This window comes from Stegostoma tigrinum, chromosome 7 (assembly GCF_030684315.1).
Source record: "Stegostoma tigrinum isolate sSteTig4 chromosome 7, sSteTig4.hap1, whole genome shotgun sequence".
Lineage (NCBI taxonomy): Eukaryota > Metazoa > Chordata > Chondrichthyes > Orectolobiformes > Stegostomatidae > Stegostoma > Stegostoma tigrinum.
Window position 1 is genome coordinate 41945517 of NC_081360.1, and position 26193 is coordinate 41971709.

The 26193-nt window shown below is 43.2% G+C and overlaps 1 protein-coding gene across 4 annotated transcripts in view; it reads right to left on the reverse strand.

Annotated features, from left to right (window-relative positions):
* ppp1r1c (protein phosphatase 1, regulatory (inhibitor) subunit 1C) overlaps positions 1 to 26193 on the reverse strand; it is a 118157-nt gene that overhangs the window by 72010 nt on the left and 19954 nt on the right. For all 4 annotated transcript variants that reach the window (XM_048534615.2, XM_048534613.2, XM_059647663.1 and 1 more), the window contains one exon: positions 859 to 896. In XM_048534615.2, coding sequence (XP_048390572.1) covers positions 859 to 896 — 38 coding nt within the window. The remainder of the gene's footprint in view (positions 1 to 858; positions 897 to 26193) is intronic.

A 26193-nucleotide genomic window follows, 5' to 3' on the forward strand; every position in this document is an offset into this window, starting at 1 on the left:
AAGGTGACAGATCAGAGTGCGGAATAAGAATCTTATCAGTACTGGAGATACCATTGAATTCCTTTTGATATTGCTACCAGGTCTTAGGTGTAATGCAGTTGGCATTCACCAGCTACACCACCTCTAATTATGATTCTACAAATGGCTTAAACACTCTTTTCCTACTGGAATGAGATTGTAGCTTCGTCAATCTGATCACCCTGACATCGACAACTCCTGCACAGCGTCACAGAACTGGGGGCTATTGAACTGGTACATTCCCCTTTACCTGAAAGTGAATGATTCCAAAATGGGCTAATTGCACCTCTGCTCCATGAAGTGCTGACTGACATAAATGGCAATCACATCTCTGGCCCTTTCCCATCCACACACATACAAAAATTAACTAGCAGCCAATCAACAGTTTGCAGAGTGCTCATCACATATCTTAAAATTAGGTATCTTTTCCCATTTAGCAAAGGCCTGTCATGAATATCATCAGAGTTGGATTTTTCATGCCTCACCAATCACACTTGCTGGTTCTCGGCAATTTCCAACTCCTCAATCCATATTTCAGATGCTTGTTATTTTAATCATAACAATATTTTTTGATTTTAAACCCTTTTTATCCCCCAGTAATTTTTCTATCTTATGCATTTACTGCTTAGCTGGTAAATAATAGCTTTAGAATAAGATGTCACTTTGCGTAAAATGAGTGTACACAAATTTTAACAGTTTACAACACTGTGAAGGAGTTCTTAAAATAGCTATAAAAATGTTTATCCACAGGAGCCTTAGAATTTCAATGTTGTCACTTAATAACAGGAATTTGATCAACCCATTTTTGCAGGAAATTGTAAATAATGTTGTTCAACCTACCTCACCTTGTGGATTGTTCTCCCTCTTTTCATCTACTTCTGAATAAGAAAATAAGAAAAAATTAAAATACAGAAAGACCAATAGATACATAAGATTGCATGTGTAATTAATGTTTCATTTAATATAGGTCTTAAATTAATTACTAGAGCTTCTAAATTATCTTAGTTTAGTCTTGTCCGTAACAGCACACAATCAGTACAAATAGCTGTGCTTTGGCATCTATCGAGGCTATTTTGAGTGACACTGTAGTTAATGACTACATTAAATTCTGCTAGCTGTCAAACCCAGCACATTTTTCATCCTGCAATAAAATGTGATTTGGATTAATCATTTTAAAGTCGATCAAAATGAGGAGGTAATTTTGAGAAGTCACCGCGATATTTAAATGGAAGGACAGGTTCTGATCTACAATCATCTCGTTTAGCCAATTCACAGGATGTTGAATTGTCAAGTGAAATTGAACTTTGTCTAATAGACAGAGGATGGGTGACTTTTATTACTATATGCTGTCATCAGTTTGCTGATGTCCATTTCAGCAAAAGAGTTGTGTGCTCCCACATGTCACCATTATGATTGATGAGTTGGCATGTGATGCTGATGCATTCTATATCAGTTGTTAAAAGCATTCCCTGATGTGCCTTAGTATTTGCCCTTCTGTGCCTAAATTTCATGACATAAGTAAATGAGATCATGTTGCATTATTGTCTATGCACGGCGTGGAACATAATTATGAACAAAAGCTATTCTAGGCAGCAAATCAGATTGTTCAATATAAAGCAGCTTTCTTGTTGGCTCTACTCAATATGAAGAAAATACGAATATATCCCACTTTGAAGGGCTATTAACACAATTCATGACTAGTTTCACTCTTAAGAGATTATTTAGTACCAAATATTCAACAATTAATCAGGATGATTCATCAAACTGCACTTTAATTGCACATCAAAACCTATAAACGTTAGAATTTGAAAAGGCTAAATAGAAATTTCAAACCTGATCCTTTATTCCAAGTGTTTAAGATTTTCTAAATCAGCCAAGGAAAGCATATCAATTCTTCTCATAACTCTTCCCCACCACAGATGTACATTCCTACATAAGAACTAGGTGTAGAAAAAGGCCATTCTGCCCCTCAAATCTGTTCCACTAATTAGTTAGCTCATGGCTGAGCTAGTTGTAGTTCATATTTCACTTTCCTATTTGCCCTGTACAACCATTGATTCTTTTGTAGATCACAATTTAGTCTATTTCTATGGATATATTCAACAACCCAACTTCTGGTATTCTCTGTGGAAGAGAATTCCAAAAACTCAAAACTCTCTGAAACAAGAAATTCCCCCTCATCTTTATTTTAAATCTGAAACCTTTAATTCCCGATTTCAGCATAAGTGGAAACATTTTCTCGGTATCTAATCTTCTATATTTTAACATGATTGCCCCTCAATGTCTTAAACTCCGGCAGGTCCAACCTTACTTTATAAGACAATCCATACATCCCAGATTCAACCTAATAAACCTTCTCTGTACAGCTTCCAACTTTCTAAAAAAGGAGACCAAATGCATACACAGTCCTTCAGGTGTGGTCTCACCACCAGGACTTCTCTGCAGTTATATTCTGCCCCCATTCCAATAATGGCCAACATTTAATTTACCTTCCAGATTACTTGCTGCACTTGCATGCTCGCCCTTTTCTTCAGAGATAGTAGGAACTGCAGGTGCTGGAGAATCTGAGGTAACAAGGTGTATAGCTGGATGAACATAGCAGGCCAAGCAGCATCAGAGGACCAGGAAGGCTGACATTTCGGGCCTAGACCCTTCATCAGAAATGGGGGAGGGGAAGGGAGTTCTGAAATAAATATGGGGGAGAGGGAACAGAGGGCCTTTCGGCCATCTGTATGGGGAATGCAGATGTAAAGGGACTGGATGTCCATGGTAAAGACGAGGTGTTGGGGACCAGGGAATTGGAAGTTCTGGAGGAGGTGGAGGGCATGGGTGGTGTCATGGACATAGGTAGGGAGTTCCTGGACCAAGGGGGAGAAAATTGAGTTGTAACAGGTGGAGATAAATTTGGTGGGGCAGGAGCAGGCGGAGACAATGGGTCGACCAGGACAGTAAGTTTTGGGGATTTTGGGAAGGAATCTCCCTCTCTCCCTATTTATTTTAGAATCCCCTTCCCCTTGCCCATTTCTGAGGAAGGGTCTAGGCCCAAAACATTAGTCTTCCTGCTCCTCTGATGCTGCTTAGCCAGCTGTGTTCATCCAGCTCTACACCTTGTTATCTCTTATACTCACTTTGTGTGATTCCTTCAGATTCATCTCAATCCTCCTGCACTTGAAAATTCTGCACGCTCTCTCCATTTAAAGTTTTTTTTTGCTTTTCTAATCTCCCTACCAAAGTAGATTACATTACACTTTCCACATTATTGTCCACCTGCCAAATTTGTGCCCATTCACTTAACTTACCTATATCCCTTTTCTGGCTCTTTGCATCCTCCTCACAACTTGCTATGTATCTCTTTTCTTTTGTGCCATCAGCAAATTTAGCTACAATACTCTCAGTTCCTTCATCTAAGGCATAAATGTAGCTTGCAAGTCATTGCGGCCCCAGTACTGATCACTATGACACTATTATTTGACTACATGAAAAGACTCATTAAATGAATTTTCAGTTTCCTTTAGGTTAGCCAACACCCTATGACTGCTAATATATAACTCCCAAAACCATGAACTCTACGTTTGCATGGTAACCTTTTATATGACACCTTATTGCAAATCTCATAGGAATCTGAATGTACTATATCTACAGGTAATGGATTCCCATTACCTAGCCTACATTTTACATCCTCAAGGAACTGAAGTACATTTGTCAAGCATGGTTTACCTCTTACAAGACCATTAGAACAAACAATGTTTAAGGCATACAAACATGTCTGTGTGTTTACAAAGTTCCAAATCAAGAATTCCACAGGGAAATGTTCTTTTTGCTTGCTGTGATGTATGTATTTGTTTCCTTGTACAGATTCTTTCTTACTCAAGTCCAGCATAACAAAAATGTAATTTTGTATTTTTGATCCTCTAATACTTCTCAATCATTTAACCAGCCTCCTGTTGTCGATCTCCTAGTGTAGATATCAGAACATTCATTCTTTCAGGTTTCACTGGGGTAAAAACGGCTCACACTAGCAGTGGCCTCACTATGCCTGCTCTTCTTTTCAACGATATTCACAGAATAATAACAAACTCTTTTTTGAAACACATAGTCCAGCTTGACAGTCAATTTTTACTCCTTTTGGAATTTCATTTGTCATGCAGTTCAACATTTTAAAGAAAAAGTTATGCCCTCCAGAAATATTACTAAGCTAATGCTTGTGTGTTTTCTTTTCAAGTTGAGAGTGCGCAGGGTACTTTTCTAGATTGATGAAGTTCTGTTGTTCAAAAATTAATTGTAAATAATCAGAGCACAGTCACCAGATTATAAAGTGAGAGAGTGAAATTTGAATTTCCAAAGCCCATTGTTCAGTAAAGTGCAATTTCATCAAGAAATATTGTGCAGCATTGTTAGTACTGATGATCCTGTTAATGATTTGTTGGTTGTGCATTACTGTTTTAATGCTCACAATTTAGGCATTCAGCAAGGACAGCTTTACCATATGGCTGACTTTCCACAGCAACAGAGAGTCATTGACAACACAGACATGTGAATGCACACATCACCAGCACAGAGGGTTTGTCAACTGCAAGAACTTCGATGTCTCAATAAAAGGCATGTGTACGGTCACAAGGAATATCAACTGATTTTCAGGGAGCTGCCATGTTGTCTTCATCCTGCACAGTTCAAGCCTTCCTGAATTCTTCATACCTTGAACCAGAGCTAAGTTGGTTCCTTGGAGACCAGTATTATAGAGTTAATTAGGAACCAGACCTGATATCTCAGACTGAGCCATTGGGCCATTAGGGATAAAATTAAACAAACAATCAGATGTTGAAGTTGCACCTGAGATGTCTGAACAAATTTGAGACTTCTTGGGTTTCCAACCTGCATGTTCCTTATGCATTTTCTCATAACTGTTATATGACAATGATGAGAGAGACTTTGGAGTAAGTAACCTTCTTATTTAGCTGGTAGGTCAATAAAATATGTTGAATCCACAGTGGAGGTAGAGGCACTGGATTTAGCTTCAGCAATCCTGTGTAATAAATCAAGATATCCACTCCCAATCATTATCAAATCATCACTATTGAATTTCTTTGAGAACAAGATTGAGTGAATGGGCAAAAACTGTGGCAAATGAATTTCAATATAGGCAGTGCGAGGTCAGAAAAGTTAAAAGCAACATACGAGAAGTTTTTATTTGCTTGTGTGACGTGGGAGGTGGGACATGGGTGTTGCTGGCTGACTAGCATTTATTAGCTGTCTCTTGAGAAAGTGGTTACGGCGGTGATTACTTCCCTGAACCACTGCAACCTGGGTGCTGTAGGTTGACCCACAACACTCTTAGGGAGGGAATTCCAGGATTTTTGCCCCATGACAGTGACGAAACAATAATATGTTTCCAAGTCAGGATGTTGAATGGCTTAGAGGGGACCTTGCAGGCAATGGTGTTCCCATGTATCTGCTACCCTTGGCCTTCCAGATGGAAAAGGTCATAGGTTTTTAGGTGCCGCCTGAGGTCATTTGGTGAATTTCTGCAGTTGATCTTCTCAATAGTACACACTGATGCTACTGAGTGTCATCGGTAAAGGGGATGGATGCTTCTGGGCTGCTTTGTCCTGGATAGTACAAAATTTCTTTTATGTTGTTGCCCATCCATGCAAGTGAGAAGAATTCTCACAATTTTCCCACTTGTTGGTTCCTTCAGCATTTGTTGCAAAGCCAGTCTGGCAGCAATGTTCCTTAAGATCTGACTAGCCCAATCCATAGTGCTGCTGCGAAGCCACGCATGGAGGTAGGAATTGACATCCCCTACCCAGGATACACTTTTCACATTTGCCAACTTTGTTGCCCCCTCCAAGTATTGCTGAAAATGGAGGAGTACTGATACCATCCTCCCTTGGCTGATAAACATGGCAGAAGGTTTCCTTGACCATGTTTAACCCGAAAGCATGACAATTCACAGGCTACAGGGCAACGTTGAGCAGTCCCAAGGCAACTCCCTCCTGACTGTGTATCACTGCACCACAACCTCTTCTGGGTCTGTCCTGCTGGCGGGACAGGACATATCTATGCATGGTGCTGGTGGGGACTGGGACAAAGTCTGCAAGATATGATTCTGCGCCTATGTCAGGCTGTTGCTTGGCTAGACTGTGAGACCGCTCTCTCAATTTTGGCGTGAGGTCCCAAATGCTAGTAAGGAGGTCTTTGCAGGATAGACAGGGCTGTTCCTACCGTTGTCTTTTCTGGTGCTTAGGCCAATTATCTGATGGTTCATCTAGTTTCACTTCTTTGCTGAGGCTTTGTAGCGACTGATATATCTGCATTGCTATAATGTGTATAACTGGCTTGCTGGGCCTTTCAGAGTCAACCACATTCTGTGGCTCTGGAGTCACATGCAGGCTGGTCCTTCCCCAAAGGAGATTAGTGAGCCAGATGGGTTCTTCTGACAATCAAAGTTGATTTCATTGAATCTAAATTCCACCATCTACTGTGGCAAGATTCAAACTTGGGTCCCCAAAATATATCTCTAGACCCTTACCTCCCCAGTGTATCCATGGTGCATCCATGCTGCAGCCAGAAGATCAAGTTCTTGCAATAGCCTACTAAAATGGAAAGAACATATTTTTAAATATTTGGGGTGGCACGGTAGCTCAATGGTTAGCATTGCTGCCTCATAGCACCAGGAAACCGCGTTCGATTTCACTCTCAGGTGATTGTCTGGAATTTGTACATTCTTCCTGTGTCTGCGTGGGTTTCCTCCAGGAACTCTGGTTTCCTCCCACAGCCCACAAATATGCGGGTTAGGTGGATTGGTCATATTAAATTATCCTTAGTATTCAGGGATGTGCAGATTAGATGGGTTATAGTGGCATGAGTCTGAGTGGAATGCTCTGAAGATCGGTGTGGATTTGTTGTGCCGAAGAGCCCGTTTCCACGCTGTAGGGATTCTGTGAACTTCTGTGAACGAATGAAGTCAGCAGTGCTTCCCCACTGTCTGCAAGATCCGGGCACATATCTCCTGTAGCTCTGCATCACGTTGATTTTTAAAATGCTCCTCTGAAGCAACTTGGACAGTTTAATATGTTCCAGGAGCTAAAAAAAAATAAGCTGTTGTTTAAGAGTCAGGCATTCCACTTCACCTTTAATTTTTATTTTAATTTTAAATTTTTATTGTTTGTATTACTTGTTTCTATCCATCACTTTTTGTTCCAGTCTTCCTTTAGAACAAAAATACAGAGCTGCATGAAAACCAGTTTCACAATACTGCTACTAAACAAATAAACTAGCAATATAGTCACAGCTTAGATAACGACGTGTAGACCCCTGAAGGGTCTAAGCCCGAACCGTCAGCTTTCCTGCTCCTAAGATGCTTCTTGGCCTGCTGTGTTCATCCAGCTCTACACCTTGTTATCTCAGATTCTCCAGCATCTGCAGTTCCTACTGTCTCTGATACAGTGACAGCTTAATTAGATCCCAGTGGAACAGTGTGTCAGTTGTGCATCTACAAATCAGCTTTATCACACAAGTCTCATTTTCACAACAAACATGTGAATTCCAATTCTGCTTTCTGTTCTCAAACATATCATACTTTTACACTTAGCAATTGCTCCAAAAAGAATGTAAGTTGAGTTAATGAGTTACATGTAGGTCACAACTATAAGCAGCAGTTACATAAATACATTCTATCCATAACAAAACAAATGCAACTAAATCTGACCTTTACCATGAGTTACAGCATGTAGTAAAAAGTTTATTTGCTTTGTCCATTGTGTATGTCAGTTTGGTTCAGTTGATAATAGTTTCACCTCTGAGCAAGACAGTCAGAAACACAAAAGCTATTTTAATACTTTAAATTTGTAACATCTTATACCCCCAGGATTTTGGAAATCCTGCAGTATCAAAGGTACAATGTTTTAGAGGAAGCTGAGATCCATCTGTCCATTTCGCTGGATCAAGTTAAAAAGCCATATCACCATTTAAAGAGATTCTGTGACAAGTGGAACATTCATCTAATTGCTCTTTGTGTTGTTTTGCTGTACTCAAGATGATTGTTGAATTTTCCCTCTGCATTTCAAGAACTTTCGTAAAGTACGAAGCACTTTATGCTTCTTTGAACTGATGAAGTGTTTGTAACCTTTTGAAGTTCATTGAGTAAGACCAAAAAGAAAGTTTATGACTGTAGCATTGATGTTGGTAAAATTAATCATCGACACAGACAATCAGGGTGGCACATTGGCTCAGTGGTTAGCACTGCTGCCTCACAGCACCAGGGACCCAGCTTTCATTCCAGCTTCAGGTGACTGTCTCTGTGAAGTTTGGATATTCTCCCCGAGTCTTCAGGTTTCAGCGAGTTTTGAGAAGATTTGTAGCTCAGGTTGAGTTTCTGGATGTGAGTTTGCTCGCTGAGCTGGAAGGTTAGTTTTCAGACGTTTCATCATCATTCTAGGCAACATCATCAGTGAGCCTCCGATGAAGCGCTGGTGTTATGTCACCAACCCAAGGAAACCTAAACAGATAAATAGAAAGCAGGACATAACACCAGCGCTTCATCAGAGGCTCACTGATGATGTTACCTAGAATGGTGATGAAACGTCTGAAAACTAACCTTCCAGCTCAGCGAGCAAACTCTTCAGGTTTCCTCCGGGTGCTCCAGTTTTCTCGCAAAGTCCAAAGATGTGCATGTTAGTTAGATTGGACAGAGGAAACGCAGAGTTATGGGGATAGGGTGGGTCTATTGGGATGCTCTTCAGAGGGTTGGGGCAGACTTGGTAGGCTGAATGCCCTGCTTCCACACTGCAGGCATTCTATGATTATAAGTGCAGGAGCAGGAGTACAGAAAAGACTGCTAGTTCAAAAATACACTATTGTGTACCTTTGTATGTACTTTTCTCTTTTTGACAGTTTCTTAAGAACAAATCTGTATTTATATTGTGCCAAACTCACTCTCAAATGACCCACAATGTTTGAAGGCTGATGAACCTACCTTCCAGGTCTGTTACCGTTGCAAGCTGAAGGAAGAAAGGCAGGTAGGTCTAAGTAGTAAGATAATAAAATGTGAGGCTGGATGAACACAGCAGGCCAAGCAGCATCTCAGGAGCACAAAAGCTGACGTTTCGGGCCTAGACCCTTCATCAGAGACTAGGCCCGAAACGTCAGCTTTTGTGCTCCTGAGATGCTGCTGGGCCTGCTGTGTTCATCCAGCCTCACATTTTATTATCTTGGAATTCTCCAGCATCTGCAGTTCCCATTATCTCTGACACTAGGTCTAAGTAGTGTCTAGATCCGTGCTACTCTGAAATGCCCCAGTTGGTATAGCCGTAGCAGTGCGTACCATACCCACAAGATCCGTCTGTCCTCCTTCTGGAACATTCCTGGCCCACACCAAGCCTCTCCACTTTGTCAGATTTTCCATGCCCCCCCTTCCCCTCAATATTCTATTGCAATCCTTTCCATTTGGGTCTGGGTGGGATGCTCTATGGTTCGGTGTGGTCTTGCTGGGCGAAGAGCCTGTTTCCACCCTACACGGATTCTATGATCTATGATCAATGATTTCCGACAAATGGTTTCTTTCCATTCTTGTCCCAGTGCCACTCCTGCTGTATTCAACCATTGTTTCTTTTTGTTATTTAAACTTTCCTACCCTGCACCCTACTGTAGATCTCTTCCTGAAATATTAAGTGATTCGCTCTCCTCAGATGCTGCCTGACCTGCTGAGTATTTCCAGAGCTTTTTGTTTTTAATACAGATCCCTGTTTTTGTTCTTTTGTCTCCTCCTAGCAGTAGTTCACCACCAGCATTTTCCTGGTTCTGTATTTGTTTAAAAGGGGTTTATGTCAACACCTTTCGGTTCTGTTGAAAGGTTATTGATCTGAAATTTAACATCAGATCGCTATCCATGGATACAGACCTAGCCAAAAGAGCGCCGTCAGCATTTTCTGTCTTTATTTCAATGCAACCGTTGTCCAGGAAACCAATGATATCATTAAGAAGCAGGAATTGCAATTTGAAGAAAGTGCTAGTAATTCCTGTGGGCATTCTCTCAATCTCCTGCATTTATGCTATTTATCTGTAATAATCGTCTGTGAAATTTGTAGCAGACGATCAGGAAACCCCTAGAAATATGAATATTAACAACCTCTGGAGCTCAGCAGCGGACTGACTGAATCAGATCTTTGCATCTTTTACACTCAGCACAGTGTTAGTTTCTTCTGAGATCAACAGGCGAGTTGTAAATCAGGCAATCCATCGACTTCTATAAATTCTCCCAATTTGGTTATGTCAAAGTTCCCGCACTCTCAATATTCAAAGATAAAATCAAACTTAATTTCCAACATGTTCTCTAAGAAGTCTCATTCTATATACTGACTAATCTCTTATAATATTATTGACTGGAGAAACTTCTTTCTTTCAGAGACTAAAATGAAACTGAGTAGCAATGAGGATTAGAACATCAATAAAAGCATAGATTGATAAATGACATAGATCAACAACTCTGTGCCTTGTTATTTCATTGAGGTCCAAGAAAAATTCGCACTATTTCTTTTGTACATTTCTATAATACATTGATTTCACCTGCATTAGGCAGTTGCATACATAATGGACTGGGAGAACTTTACTGCAACTTTAGAAATATCAGCATGATACAGTTGTAGGAGTAAAAGTTTATAGTCAGAATACAATCCTGTGGTTGCATCAGATTGTGCTGAAGATTATAAACGGCAGAATTCAATGATGCCAGAGTTCCAATGTCAAGCTTTGATGCCATCAAATTCTGTCGCAGATGTGGAGCATGTTCACTGCGGTCTTAATTAACTAATTAATATGGCAGACATCGACGTCACCCACAAAAAAATTGAACTAACACCTGTTAATTAGCATTTGGACAGGAACATTTTCTATCAACTTCTTTAGGGAACACTGTAGCATTAGCATTAACGTCCATGTCTGCTATTTTATTGGGTGATTTGGAATTAATTGTTTAAATTTAAACTCCAGGCAGTGTGAATATTACCGCCTTGAACAGATGGAGAAGAGATACCAGTGACTGTGGCCTCAATTTATCGTAATTTGTGGAAAATGGTTGTCTAAAATTCCAGCAGCACATCTGTGCATGAAATGCCGTGTTTTGTACTCAAGAGAACGAGATTGATGTTCCCCCAGCAAAGGGCCCACTCTACCTCTTTAACAGTGCTGGCTCCACCAGAAACAGAACCGAATTCCAAAGTAAGACATTTCTGGCGATCATTTTCGCTTCTCCAAGATACGTGAATTATATCATGGCGTGGATATTACATTTTTAACCACTGGCGTCAGGGCATGAATCAAGCTCAGCTCCTCTTGGGTGATGGTACTGGCACATCAGCCCAGGTCTCTATGAATATTAAGATATGCCCTGAGGTTGTCATATATTGACATAATTTAACTGGATTCCTCAAAAATGTGATCAAAGATGATGGGAACTGCAGATGCTGGAGAATCCAGGATAACAAAGTGCGGGGCTGGATGAACACAGCAGGCCAAGCAGCATCACTGACGTTTCAGGCTTGGACCCTTCATCAGAAAAGGGGGATGGGGAGAGGATTCTGAAATAAATAGGGAGAGGGGGAGGCGGACTGAAGATGGATAGAGGAGAAGATAGGTACAGAGGAGAGTATAGGTGGGGATGTAGGGAGGGGATAGGTCAGTCCGGGGAGGATGGACAGGCCAAGGGGGCGGGAAGAGTTTAGTAGGTAGGAAATGGAGGTGCGGCTTGAGGTGGGAGGAAGGGATGGGTGAGAGGAAGAACAGGTTAGGCAGGTGGGGACGAGCTGGGCTGGTTTTGGGATGCAGTGGGGGGAGGGGAGATTTTGAGTCCATTCTGGGCCTTCTGCATTGCTATAATGATGCCACCTCTGGGTTGCAGGCATAGCAACTCATATTCCGCTTGGGAACCCTGCAGCCCAATGGTATCAATGTGGATTTCACCAGCTTCAAAATCTCCCCCTCCCCCCATTGCATCCCAAAACCAGTCCAGCTCGACCCCGCCTGCCTAACCTGTTCTTCCTCTCACCTATCCCCTCCTCCCACCTCAAGCCAAACTTCCATTTCCTACCTAGTAAACTCATCCTGCCCCATTGACCTGTCCTTCCTCCCAAGACTGAGCTATCCCCTCCCTACTTCCCCACCCATACTCTCCTCTCCACCTATCTTCTCCTCTATCCATCTTCAGTCCGCCTCCATCTGTCTCCCTATTTATTCCAGTTCCCTCTCCCCATCCCCCTTTTCTGATGAAGGGTCTAGGCCCGAAATGTCAGCTTTTGTGCTCCTAAGATGCTGCTTGGCCTGCTGTGTTCATCCAGCCCCATGTTTTGTTATCCTCAAAAATGTGTTCTGATTATCCGGTCACTCAAGATGTGCCTCTTGCTTTCATGTTAGGTAAAGATAAAAGGAAACAATGAAGCCGAAAGTGTGCTTTCCGATTGATCTTCGCCTGGAAAGATGAGCCGTGATCAAAAGTGCAAATGGCCCTGCTATGAAACACAAGTTCGGGCCTTATTTGCTGAAGAAAGGGCTATCCATTTACTAACAATGTGATAGGTTACATAACAGATTGTTGCAGATTTTACTGAGTGAAGCAAAAAATACCAAAATCCCACAGGGTTTGCAAATAATCCTCTGCAGTTGTGTCAGCTTTGTTTTGTTTCGAAAAGGTTATAAAAGCTTTCTGAACGGATGGCTGTAAAAGAGATAAGGAAGGAGTACCGGTAAATACAAGTAAACTTTTCTTCATAATGCATGTAAGTAAGCAGTTAGGCACTTTAGATATGAACAGGCAGTGGATTGAGGGATATGGACCATGTGCAGGAGATGGAGTTAGTTTAGAACGACAGCATGCTTGGCACAGACATGGAGGACCGAATGGCCTGTTTCTGTGATGTACTCTGTTCTATGTAGTCTTTGCCAATTAGAATTAGCCTGCCCATGTAGAGAAACAGGTTGGCACTGAAGCAATTAAGCAAAGACAGGAGGTCTGATCCAGACTCTATTGTAATTTGATGAAAACCATTTTGTCAAGAAATTGCTTTTAATTTGTGAAAATGCACATGATTTGGCAAATACACATGTGCAGTCAACAATAGATTCTGGTGAATGATATTAGCAGAAACATTAACACCAGATTGGGGAGAGCAGTGCAATAGATTAGGAAGAATCCAGGAGTTCAAGTTGATGGGTAAATTTCTAAACATTGTGCAAAATGATTTTGAACAGGTAGTAATAATAGCAGCAGGATAGACAATAAAATTATAGTCCTACTGCTGTGAGAGGACATAGAGCTGGTCAAAAGAGGAGGGTGAAAATTGCCACTCAAAAGGTATGTCCTATTCCAAGTATAGGCACAGTCTTAAAAACTTGTATCTTTAAACTGAGCATTGTTCAGATGATTCACACTGTGAAAATCTGAATACTCTTTTGTAATCATTTTTTGTACATCTGTGGCAAAGGTTAAAGAACATCAAAAATTCAACAGTAATTGGCCTTCCAGCTTAATCATGGTTACACATAATGTAGCATTGGCAATTAAATGCAAATTGGGATTAAACGTGATTTTTAACTTTTCACTTTATTCTGATTAACATTTTATTATATTAGATTGCCATTTTGAGCTGAGTTTTCAGTGAAATGCCTGGCAAAATGATCCAAACCTTCTGATATATTTACACTCATTTTAGGGTGGTTTCAGAAGATTAGTGCATGGAGTTTGAAAGGGAGCTCCTCCTTTGGCTGCTCAGCCATCACCACAATCATTTTATTCCTTTATTCGTTAATGGGATGAGGGCATCACTGGCCAGACAGCATTTATTGCCCATCCCTAACTGCCCAGAGGGCAGTTCAGAGTCCACCACACTGCTGTACATCTGGAGTCACATATAGGCCAGACCAGATAAAGATGGCAGTTTCCTTCCCTGAAGGACATCAGTGAACCAGATGGGTTTTTTTCCCCTGATGATTGGCAATGAATTTGTGTACATTGTTAGGTTCTTAATTCCAGATATTTTAATTGAATTCAAAATCCATCATCTGCCATGGTGGGATTCGAACCCAGGTCCCCAGAATATTATCTGGGTCTCTGGACTAACAGTCCAGTGATAATACCATTAGGCCATCACCTCTCTGGCTAGTGACAACTGTAGCTAAATATTACAGACAGCAGTCGGGTGGGCTAATCCAAATATAATGTGAGTGATACAAATATCCTTATGATGTATTTCCTGTCATTGAAGCCTTAGCCATCCTGAGCATCAGGATTGCTAAACATTCTTGGTACCCAGGATCATCAAGGTAGGGGAGCCAATATTTAAAATTTAAACGTCAGAATGGAGTAAGATAATTAATTGCAAAGCAATCAGCTGAGTTGCAAGATGCATTCTCTCCAGAGCTAAAACAAAAACCTACATTTAGTTACATTAATAAAATACCACTATGAGCCAAATTTAACACTGTGGCAAGTGCCAGAACAATTTATTAACTCCTTCTTCCACCAACTGTAATTAATCAAGCAGGCCTGAAAACACTGCCAGAAGCCCATGACAGGTCCCGCAGTTAGCTTAATGCTACAGGATAAGCTAGGGCAGAGATTTTCAATCAATGTGCTATAGCAAGGTGAGACGTGTGCTGCGAAATCTTTAGGAGACAACGATCCTTCAGATAGACTTCCAATATCTTTCATTCATGGTTACTCAGCTCTGTGCACGAGTGAAAGATGGGCTATGTTCCCATTATATAGCCTGCTCATGCACACACAAGCCCAAATATTCAGTCTAAGCATGTTCAATGTGCAATGACCAAGGATCATAGCTCCAGGAAGAGAAGATACCATGCATACAGTAAAATAGTACGCAAATGTTGACTGACTGTTGAACTGGTCTGTCTGCCTGGACACATTTCTACTTTAGCATGGATTTTAAGGTGAATATTTTTGGAATTTGTTTCAGTTAAACCACTGATCTAAATCATACTAAAGTTTCTAAGGAAAAAACAGGTAAGTTATTTGTTGAACAAGGCAATTTCTCTGCTAATTCAGATGATAAAACATCTTAAACTAAAGGAAGAAAAAGCAAAAACTATTCAGACAGCTATAGGTAGAAAGAGCTATCTGGCCTTTGGAGTTTCAGGGATAGAGGATGTCATTTGCCCTTTACCTGAATATCTCACCTGCAAAGCCAATTTGGCAAATACAGTTAAGATGCCAATTACCAAAGAAAAATCCATCTCTTACAAACAAACACATTCAATACTTCAACAGCTTGAGAAAACAAAACATTAAGCAGACCCAATATCTGATGGACCATGTGCAGGTATCAGAAAAAGGCTCAAGAGATTAGTTGACGTTTCAGGTTAGGACCCTTCTTCAGAAATGGGGAGGGGACGTGGGTGGGGTGTTGGGAAAGGAGCTCCGAATAAATAGACTGAGGAGAGGTGGGGCTGGGACAGGTAGGTGGAACGGTGATAGGTGAATGCAGGTAGGGAGTGGTGGGGATTGGTCAGTGAGGTGGGGAGTGTGGACAGGTGGGACAGAAGATGGACAAGTTGTGTGAGGTTGAGGAGGCAGCCATGAGAAGGAGGGTTTGTCGGAGAATGAGGCCAGGGCTGGAGAAATTTTGAAACCGGTAAAATCCACATTCAGGCCATCGGGCTGTAGGCTCCCGATGCACCTATCGGCAATTTCTATCCGAGATAACAAAGTGTGGAGCTGGATGAACACAGCAGGCCAAGCAACATCTCAGGAGCTTGGCCTGCTGTGTTCATCCAGCTCCACACTTTGTTATCTCGGATTCTCCAGCATCTGCAGTTCCCATTATCACTGAGGCAATTTCTATCCCACTGATCAATTCCTACCTGCACTCACCTATCGTCATCCCACCTACCTTCACCAGCCCCACCCCTCCTCTATTTATTTCTGAGCTCCTACCCCCTCCCCATTTCTAAAGAGGGGTGCTGACCCGAAACATCAGCTTTCCTGCTCCTCTGATGCTGCCTGGACTGCTGCTTTCATCCAGCTTCACACGTGTTATCTCTGACTCCAGCATCTACAGTTCTATCTCAAGTGATTAATTACCTGGTGGCTGAGCTTGGAGCAAAATCAACGCAGCCCCATACTGCTGCCAAAACCTTAATCATGTCTGTAAGTAAAAACATTGTAGGAATGTGGACAGGAGCTGATGCTGCAAAAGAGATTGACAAAATTTCATTCCGAAGATATAATTAAACAGTGAATTGTTGACATGTCAGCTGATACTGCGGAAGTGCTGCAAGAGAGGTCAGCTATCAGTGGGAAATTTGCATTGCAGTTGATGAGTTCAATGAATTCACTGATATATGTGGACACCACCAGCAACTTGCCAACATTTGGTACATTGATAGAAACTCCTTTCAGGAGATTCTTAGTGATAATGGGAACTGCAGATGCTGGAGAATCCAAGATAACAAAGTGTGGAGCTGGATGAACACAGCAGGCCCAGCAGCATCTCAGGAGCACAAAAGCTGACGTTTCAGGCCTAGACCCTTCATCAGAGAGATTCTTATTTTCTTTTTGTAAGAAGTTCCGAAGTCATGCAACTGGTGAAGAAATATTTCAGCTAACAGCTACCTACTTGAGGAAAATAAACTTACCTAGGTCATGCATTGGAGCATTTACACTTCGATCCACCTCCAGCTGTATCCCTATTTATTTCAGAACCACATTCCCCTCTCCCATTTCTGATGAAGGGTCTAGGCCCAAAACGTCAGCTTTCCTGCTCCTAAGACGCTGCTTCGCCTGCTGTGTTCACCCAGCTCCACACCTTGACCAGAAAATTAGTCTGAATTGAGAGGGAGCTTCACCAGAATTATATCAAAACCGAATAATGAACAGGATGTTAACAACTGTAGCAATGCCAAATGATAAAAAAAAAGACAAGAATAAGTCACTGGAGATAATGGGAACTGCAGATGCTGGAGAATCCAAGATAACAAAGTGTGAAGCTGGATGAACGCAGCAGGCCCAGCAGCATCTCAGGAGCACAAAAGCTGACGTTTCATGCCTAGACCTCTCTGATGAAGGGTCTAGGCCCGAAACGTCAGCTTTTGTGCTCCTGAGATGCTGCTAGGCCTGCTGTGTTCATCCAGCTTCACGCTTTGTTATCAAGAATAAGTCACCTCTGGACTTCTCTGATATTACACTACAACTACCAATGATCTTACTTCATAGATTACTGTATCATGGTTCCTACTACTTCCCATGATAAATATTAAGTGATGTGGCTTAATTACAAAAAGCAATTTGAGCAAGGAAAGGTAATACTTTGACATCTTGGTGATAGCACTCCTAGTGGCCGGAGTGGCATAATTTTTTTGCAACCCTTTAACAGGGAACAAAGCTCCTGAGGTGCTGCTGGGCCTGCTGTGTTCATCCAGCCTCACATTTTATTACCTTGGATTCTCCAGCATCTGCAGTTCACATTATCACTGATACAACAAAGTCCAGACAATGGCTCTGCTGGATGTACACATGTGTGTGTCCTAGAGGACAGCCTCTGACTCAGTTGCAATGCCCTTTATGTGTATTAGACACTCAGATCCAGCTCACATGTAAAAAAATTGGTCAAAAGGGTAAGGTAATGGAATATTTGCAGACGTACAGCCCAACAAGCAGTCTATGAAGAGATTAAGGTGGGAAAATTATTGAGACATGGAAGAAGAAATCTTCACTTTTTGAAATTAACTGCCGATCACTTCAAAACAGCTATGAGTTGGATTTAAAATTCTTTACCTTGTAAAAACATTGTAAATCATTACAAAGTAATTGATCACCATTTCAGGTAATTTGCTGTTTACTTATTACAAGAGGAGACAAGGTATACTCTCCTAGCTCAAACCTAAAATGTTAAAATATTCACCCTATTGGCAGGGTCAAATTCCCAGACTTTTCTATGTCAGTCCCAACCAATAAATTGGTCGCAACCTATTGTGGCTGGTATTGATTTGAATGCAAAACAGCTTTAAAACGGATTTAAATCATTTGACGTAATTATACTTACAAAGTACTTAACAATGCTAAAAAAAATTTTCCAATTTATTTTGAGAGAGAGTGCAAATTGGAAATGCTTTAATTAAGTGAGACATCAAGCTGTGTTTTGATACAGGGCTTAGTCATAGGCTGGGCATGGGGATGAATACGGGTGGGATTTCAGGCCTTACTTCCTTTCTGTACGTGGGCCATTTCCCAGAGCTGTGATGGGAGAGGATGGCAAGTCTACTTGTTATCCAGTAGAAGATAGTCAATTAAGCAGGTTTGTGGTCTGGTACATCTAGGATCCTTGCAGCTTCCCAAAGTCAGGCCAGTGGCCTGCACACCAGGTGGGGTCCCATGATCCACCCTGTGAAGAACCACTGGAGCGGGGCGATGTGAGGGAGAGCATTCCCCTTTCCCATTCCTTCCTTTTCTTTTAGCTTGTTACATTTTCTGTCACTATGTCCTGTCTCCCCTCCCCCATTCCAGCAGGACTGTCTGTTCTTCTCAGTCCGGCAGTTAGACACACCATTGTTCTGTTATTCACACACTCTGATCACTTAATCTGAAATACCAACACCCTTTCCTCCCCAGCACTCCATCCCAACTATTGCATAAATGCTACCCCCTCCACACTTCACACTTCAAAGGAATACCATCTTTTAGATGAAAATTTAAATTATTTCCTCCTCTCTTTACAAAATGATTTCATCTAGCAAATATCCAGCATCAGCACCCCTAACACTGGTAATTTACAAACATTTCAATTTTTTTTAATGCTCAGGGAAAGCAGGGAAATCTGTGCTATTCATGAATGCCCTTTAGGAAACAAAATCTGTCATCTTGACCTGGCCTGGGCAACAGTGATGTGATTTATACTCAACTGCTGTCTGATATTTTTGAACGAGTCTCTGCATCAAACAACCACAAGAAATCAAATGGTGTAGATCACATAATCCACCTTTTCTTGTTCAGCCATGTGATACTTGTATTAATAGTCTGTCCCAACTTTTCACCCACAAATAGGTGTGTTACTAACTGCTACTGGAGATCTGGGTGCAGGAGGTCAAGTTGGCAACATGTGTTTGTGTGCAAGTATGTGCAGGAGTTCAAAATATACCCACACAGAGCAAATCTAGCGTGCTGGATATCAAGTATGGCAACCACCCACATCCACACCCACACCCATATCAGTGCTTCAACTTTATACTCAGTGTATAACTTGACCCTGATTTTTGGAGGCATTGTTGGGCTTCTGAAATTGACTAATATGTTGACATGTATCACTTGAATAAAATTGGATGTGTCATTCGACATTGACTGGGGTATCAAAAACTGCAAAGGCATAGCTTGCCCAGTCAAGTTTGCACAGTCCTCATTGATAACCTTTAAAGACTTTGGAAGACTGTCTTTTAAAAATAGCCTGACATTGTCGTACTTAGCAAAACACAATGGATGAGCAATTACCCAGACTGCTGTATCACCAGTGTGAAGCTGGATGAACGCAGCAGGCCAAGCAGCATCTTAGGAGCACAAAAGCTGACGTTTCGGGCCTAGACCCTCCATCAGAGAGGGGGATAGGGTGAGGGTTCTGGAATAAATAGGGAGAGAGGGGGAGGCAGACCGAAGATGGAGAGAAAAGAAGATAGGTGGAGAGGAGAGTATAGGTGGGGAGGTAGGGAGGGGATAGGTCTGTCCAGGGAAGACGGACAGGTCAAGGAGGTGGGATGAGGTGGGTAGGTAGGAAATGGAGGTGCGGCTTGAGGTGGGAGGAAGGGATGGGTGAGAGGAAGAACAGGTTAGGGAGGCAGAGACAGGCTGGGCTGGTTTTGGGATGCAGTGGCGGGAGGGGAAGAGCTGGGCTGGTTGTGTGATGCAGTGGGGGGGAGGGGATGAACTGGGCTGGTTGTGTGATGCAGTGGGGGGAGGGGACGAACTGGGCTGGTTTTGGGACGCAGTGGGGGAAGGGGAGATTTTGAAGCTGGCGAAGTCCACATTGATACCATTGGGCTGCAGGGTTCCGAAGCGGAATATGAGTTACTGTTCCTGCAACCTACGAATACCAGTAACGTTTGGAACCACACATCAACGAATATCAGTCACGTTTGGACATAATGATCTCTGATGAAGGGTCTAGGCCCGAAACGTCAGCTTTTGTGCTCCTGAGATGCTGCTGGGCCTGCTGTGTTCATCCAGCCTCACATTTCATTATCACGTTTGGGCATAGGGCAGTTTTTCCGCCGCCTTCGCCTCCACACTTACTTCTTCAACCTCGAGCCTAACCCTCCCTCCACTGACCCCTTCACCCACCTCCAACACAAGTCCTCCTCCTGGACACCACCCCAGGCCTCCTACCCGCCCTTGACCTCTTCATCTCCAACTGCCGTTGAGACATTAACCGCCTCAACCTCTCCACCCGTCTCACCCACTCCAACCTCTCCCCCGCAGAACGGGCAGCCCTCCGCTCCCTCCGCTCCAACCCCAACCTCACCATCAAACCTGCAGACAAGGGTGGCGCAGTGGTAGTATAGCGCACTGACCTCTACATCGCGGAGGCCAAACGCCAACTCTCCGACACCTCCTCCTACCGCCCCCTCGATCATGACCCCACACCCGAGCACCAAACCATCATCTCCAACACCATTCATGACCACACCACCTTAGGGGACCTCCCACCACAGCCTCCAACCTTATTATTCCCCAAACCCACACGGGCCGTTTCTATCTCCTTCCCAAAATCCACAAACCTGCCTGCCCTGTTCAATCCATTGTCTCAGCCTGTTCCAGCCCCACTGAACTCATCTCCACCTATCTGGACTCCATTTTCTCCCCTTTGGTCCAGGAACTCCCAACCTATGTCCGTGACGCCACCCACGCCCTCCATCTCCTCCAGAACTTCCAATTCCCTGGTCCCAACACCTCATTTTCACCACGGATGCCCAGTCTCTATACACCTGTATTCCTCATGCAGATGGCCTCAAGGCCCTCCGCTTCTTCCTGTCCCGCAGGCCCGACCAGTCCCCCTCCACCGACACCCTCATCCGCCTCACTGAACTCGTCCTCTCCCTCAACAACTTCTCTTTCGATTCCTCCCACTTCCTACAGACAAAGGGGTTGGCCATGGGCACCCGCACGGGCCCCAGCTAAACCTGCTTCTTTGTAGGTTTCGTGGAACAGTCCCTCTTCCGCACCTACACAGGCCCCAAGCCCCACCTCTTCCTCTGTAACATTGATGACTGTATCGGCGCCGCCTCTTGCTCCCCAGAGGAGCTCAAACAGTTCATCCACTTCACAAGCACCTTCCACCCCAACGTCAAGTTCACCTGGGCCATCTCCAAAACATCCCTCACCTTCCCGGACCTCTCAGTCTCCATCTCAGGCAACCAGCTAGTAACTGATGTCCATTTCAAGCCCACCGACTCCCACAGCTACCTAGAATACACCTCCTCCCACCAACCTCCTGCAAAAATTCCATTCCATATTCCCAATTCCTCCGCCTCCACCGCATCTGCTCCCAGGATGAGGCATTCCACTCCCGCACATCCCAGATGTCCAGGTTCATCAAGGACCGCAACTTTCCCCCCACAGTGGTCGAGAACGCCCTTGACCGCATCTCCCGCGTTTCCTGCAACACATCCCTCACACCCCGCCCCCGCCACAACCTCCCAAAGAGGATACCCCTCGTTCTCACACACCACCCCACCAACCTCCAGATACATCGCATCATCCTCCGACACTTCCGCCATCTAGAATCCGACCCCACCACCCAAGACATTTTTCCATTCCCACCGTTGTCTGCTTTCCGGAGAGACCACTCTCTCCGTGACTCCCTTGTTCACTCCACACTGCCCTCCAGCCCCCCCACACCCGGCACCTTCCCCTGCAACTGCAGGAAATGCTACACTTGCCCCCACACCTCCTCCCTCACCCCCATCCAAGGCCCCAAGATGACATTCCACATTAAGCAAAGGTTCACCTGCACATCTGCCAATGTGGTATACTGCATCCATTGTACCCGGTGTGGCTTCCTCTACATTGGGGAAACCAAGCGGAGGCTTGGGGACCGCTTTGCAGAACACCTCCGCTCAGTTCGCAACAAACAACTGCACCTCCCAGTCGCAAACCATTTCCACTCCCCCTCCCATTCTTTAGATGACATGTCCATCATGGGCCTCCTGCAGTGCCACAATGATGCCACCCGAAGGTTGCAGGAACAGCAACTCATATTCCGCTTGGGAACCCTGCAGCCCAATGGTATCAATGTGGACTTCACCAGTTTCAAAATCTCCCCTTCCCCTACTGCATCCCTAAACCAGCCCAGTTCATCCCCTCCCTCCACTGCACCACACAACCAGCCCAGCTCTTCCCCCCCACGCACTGCATCCCAAAACCAGTCCAACCTGTCTCTGCCTCCCTAACCGGTTCTTCCTCTCACCCATCCCTTCCTCCCACCCCAAGCCGCACCTCCAATTCCTACCTATTCACCTCATCCCACCTCCTTGACCTGTCCGTCTTCCCTGGACTGACCTGTCCCCTCCCTACCTCCCTACCTATACTCTCCTCTCCACCTATCTTCTTTTCTCTCCATCTTCGGTCCGCCTCCCCCTCTCTCCCTATTTATTCCAGAACCCTCACCCCATCCCCCTCTCTGATGAAGTGTCTAGGCTCGAAGCGTCAGCTTTTGTGCTCCTGAGATGCTGCTTGGCCTGCTGTGTTCATCCAGCTTCACACTTTGTTATCTTGGATTCTCCAGCATCTGCAGTTCCCATTATTTCTGCTGTACCACCAGCCCTGTCTATTTCCTGTTCGACTGTCAAGACAAATCCATCAAAAGTGGCAGAACAGCAATAACCAGTTGGGAGGGCATTGACCTCAGCATTTGGCTTCAAATCCAAACTTCATCCAAAGCAAGTTAAACATTGTTAAACTAAGGCAAAGAAGTGCAGATGTTGCAAAACTCAGCAGGTCTGACAGCATCCATGGGAAGAAAACAGAATCAATGTTTCAAGTCTGGGTTCTCTTCATTAGTTCTGATTGATTCAATATTATCAAGCTGGTTGCGTCTGGAAAGCTATCAGATCTTTTGCAACTTCCACAGAATAACAAGTTTGTGGAAATGTTTGTGTTAAATTAAAATGGATGGGATCTTTTGTTTGAGCGGAGTTGACTTTACAGCATAGCTCTGTGGAATTTCCCCTTTGCCACTATTGAAGCTCACTACAAAACATAGACAACAGGCTCCCAAAGGCTATGACTGCAGGTTTGCCACTGTATAACAAAGGGAAGCTATCAAGATTATTTATACATGAGCAAAGTGTGAAAGACCACCATTTCATGTCCAGTGATTATCAATGACCTTTAGTGTGATTAAATCTAATCTTTATATCAATAAAACCACTGTCCCCAACTGTAGTCATTCATCATGAGATCAAAACTATTCTCTGATATTGAAAATCTTCTATTCCAAAACCCAAAACAAACCAGGCAGTCTGCAAAGCAAGGTGGACAATACCACAGTTGGAGAGAATGCCTGTGAATCCTTGCATTTCAAAAATGGCAAGGCTTAATGCTTCATGCCGAGACAATGTTTCACCTCATGGGAGAGGCTAGGACCAGAGGGCATAGTCTCAGAATTAAGGGGTACCAATGTGAGCCTGAGATGAGGGGGAATTTTTTCACTCAGATGGTAGTGAGCCTTTGGGAACTCCTTTCCACAAAGAGCTGTGTGGGGCAGAGTACTTGTGTATGTTTAAGGCTGATATAGATAGATTCTTATTCAGTCAGGGAATATAAGGTTACAGGGAAAAGGTGGGAAAGTGCATATGAGGAGTGTCAGATAAGCATGATCCTATTCAATGGCAGAGTAATATATTACACACAAGATGATCAGAGGATTAGATAGGGTGGACAGTGAGAGTCTTTTTCTGAGGATGATGAGTTCAGCTTGTACAAGGGGGCATAGCTGCAAATTGAGGGGTGATAGATTTAAAACAGATGTCAGAGGCAGGTTATTTACTCAGAGAGTGGTAAGGGCGTGGAATGCCCTGCCTGCCAATGTAATTAACTCAGCCACATTAGGGGCATTTAAACAATCCTTGGATAAGCGTATGAATAATGATGCTCTCTCTGATGAAGGGTCTAGGCCCGAAACGTCAGCTTTTGTGCTCCTGAGATGCTGCTGGGCCTGCTGTGTTCATCCAGCCTCACATTTTATTATCTTGGATTCTCCAGCATCTGCAGTTCCCATTATCTCTGAATAATGATGGGATAGTGTAGGGGGAGGGGCTTAGATTAGTTCACGGGTCGGCGCAACATCGAGGGCCGAAGGGCCTGTTCTGCGCTGTATTGTTCTATATTCTATGTTCTATGTTCTAAAGCTTGAGGGCCAGAACTGTCTATTCCTGTTCTTATTTCTTATCATCTTAAAAGTACTTTAAAAGCCACCTCCAACCTGTTACCAAAACCTCCAACTCACTTGTAAGGAAGTCAAGCCTCTAGTTACAACAGCCACTAGGGCCTGTCTATATGACTTGCCAAACAATCTTCATTTTGATGCAACCTTGCTGTTGATTCAGGTCTGACCTCAGCCATGTGTACATACCTACACGTTCTGAATGGAAAAAGCTCCCTCCTTCACTGTACCCACAGAGACATTTGAACTGCAACTTATTTTGTTTTGTTTTTGTACTGCTACAAGTCTACTACCTTCTTTAATTATACATTTGCAGCGTGTATGTTGTGAGATTGATACAGTATTAGACTGTACAGGGTGAGTGTGTGAATAAACAATCTTCCTTGTTTAATTCCTTGAAATTCTGCTGCTATTGCCTTTAAATTAAGTAAGTAATTTTCTCCTCTTGTTTTTTTTTCAAAAATAAGCCACATTGAATGCAGAAAGAAGGGAAGTGAAATTGCCCCTGTCATAACAAATTAAAGTTAAAGGGAATATTAATGGCAGTAACAAGCGATAGCAAAGTGTGGAGCTGAAGGAACACAGCAGGCCAGGCAGCATCAGAGTAACAGGAAAACTGACATTTCAAGTTTGGAGAGAGAGATAATGGGAACTGCAGATGCTGGAGAATCCAAGATAATAAAGTGTGAAGCTGGATTTCAAGTTTGGACCCTTCTTCAAAAAAATTCAGATTTCAGCTTTCCCACACCTCTGATGCTGCCTGGCCTGCTGTGTTCCTTCAGCTTCACATTGTGTTATCTCTGACTCCAGCATCTGCAGTTTTGGTATCTCATTGATGGCAGTAACCAGTCTTGAGTAGTCTCATGTTGCTAAAGAAAGGTGTAGGAGGTGATTGAGGTGAGGGGTGGTTATTTTTACAATCTGTTAACTCAAATATGTTCTGCTGTGCATGGTGAATGATCACTGCACACTGCCACTTTCCCTGATTTTCTCGGTTAGCTGAGGAGGGAGTTTCGAGATTGTTCTCTCTAAAGTTGGCAGTGTTTCCTTTTTCCCTGATATTTTGGCTTCCCCAGGAATTACTATGGAAGCAATCAGGGAGCTTAGAGCATAAAGTTACAATGACAAATAAATAGGGGATATATGGAAATTACTTTTTTTGAAAAAATACTTTGTTATTATTCACATATTTGTAGTAGAAGAAGCAATTTGCAATTTTGTGGCATACTTAGACCAAATTTTAACAACATGTCGGGGCATTTTTTAAAAAATAAATTAGCTTTCTAAACTCTGTCCACCCAATTCCATGCATATCTGTGTAGGTGTGAAAAATCAAACATCGAGCTGTTCTGCTGTCTCCCCACCAATATCACCATTTTCTGTGATTTTCCATTATGCATTCCCTCCTCCTGTAATGACAGCAGCCATTGACTACATGGACTTATGTGCAGGTATTCTAGTCTTGTGGCAATGCCTCGAAAATGTATTAAATGTCATGCCCAGCATCCAGAGCAAAACGGGCACAAAGAATGCCATAAAATGTTGAAAGAACTGCAGATGCTCAAAATCAGAAACAAAAACAGAAGTTGCTTGAAAACCTCAACAGATCTGGCCGCATCTGCGGAGAGAAATCTGAATTAACATTTCAGGTCCAGTGATCCTTCTTCAGGACTGATAGTAGCTGGGGAAAATGTTGATTTTAATGCAGAAGATCAAACAGTGGGGCGAGGGAGTAAACAATAAC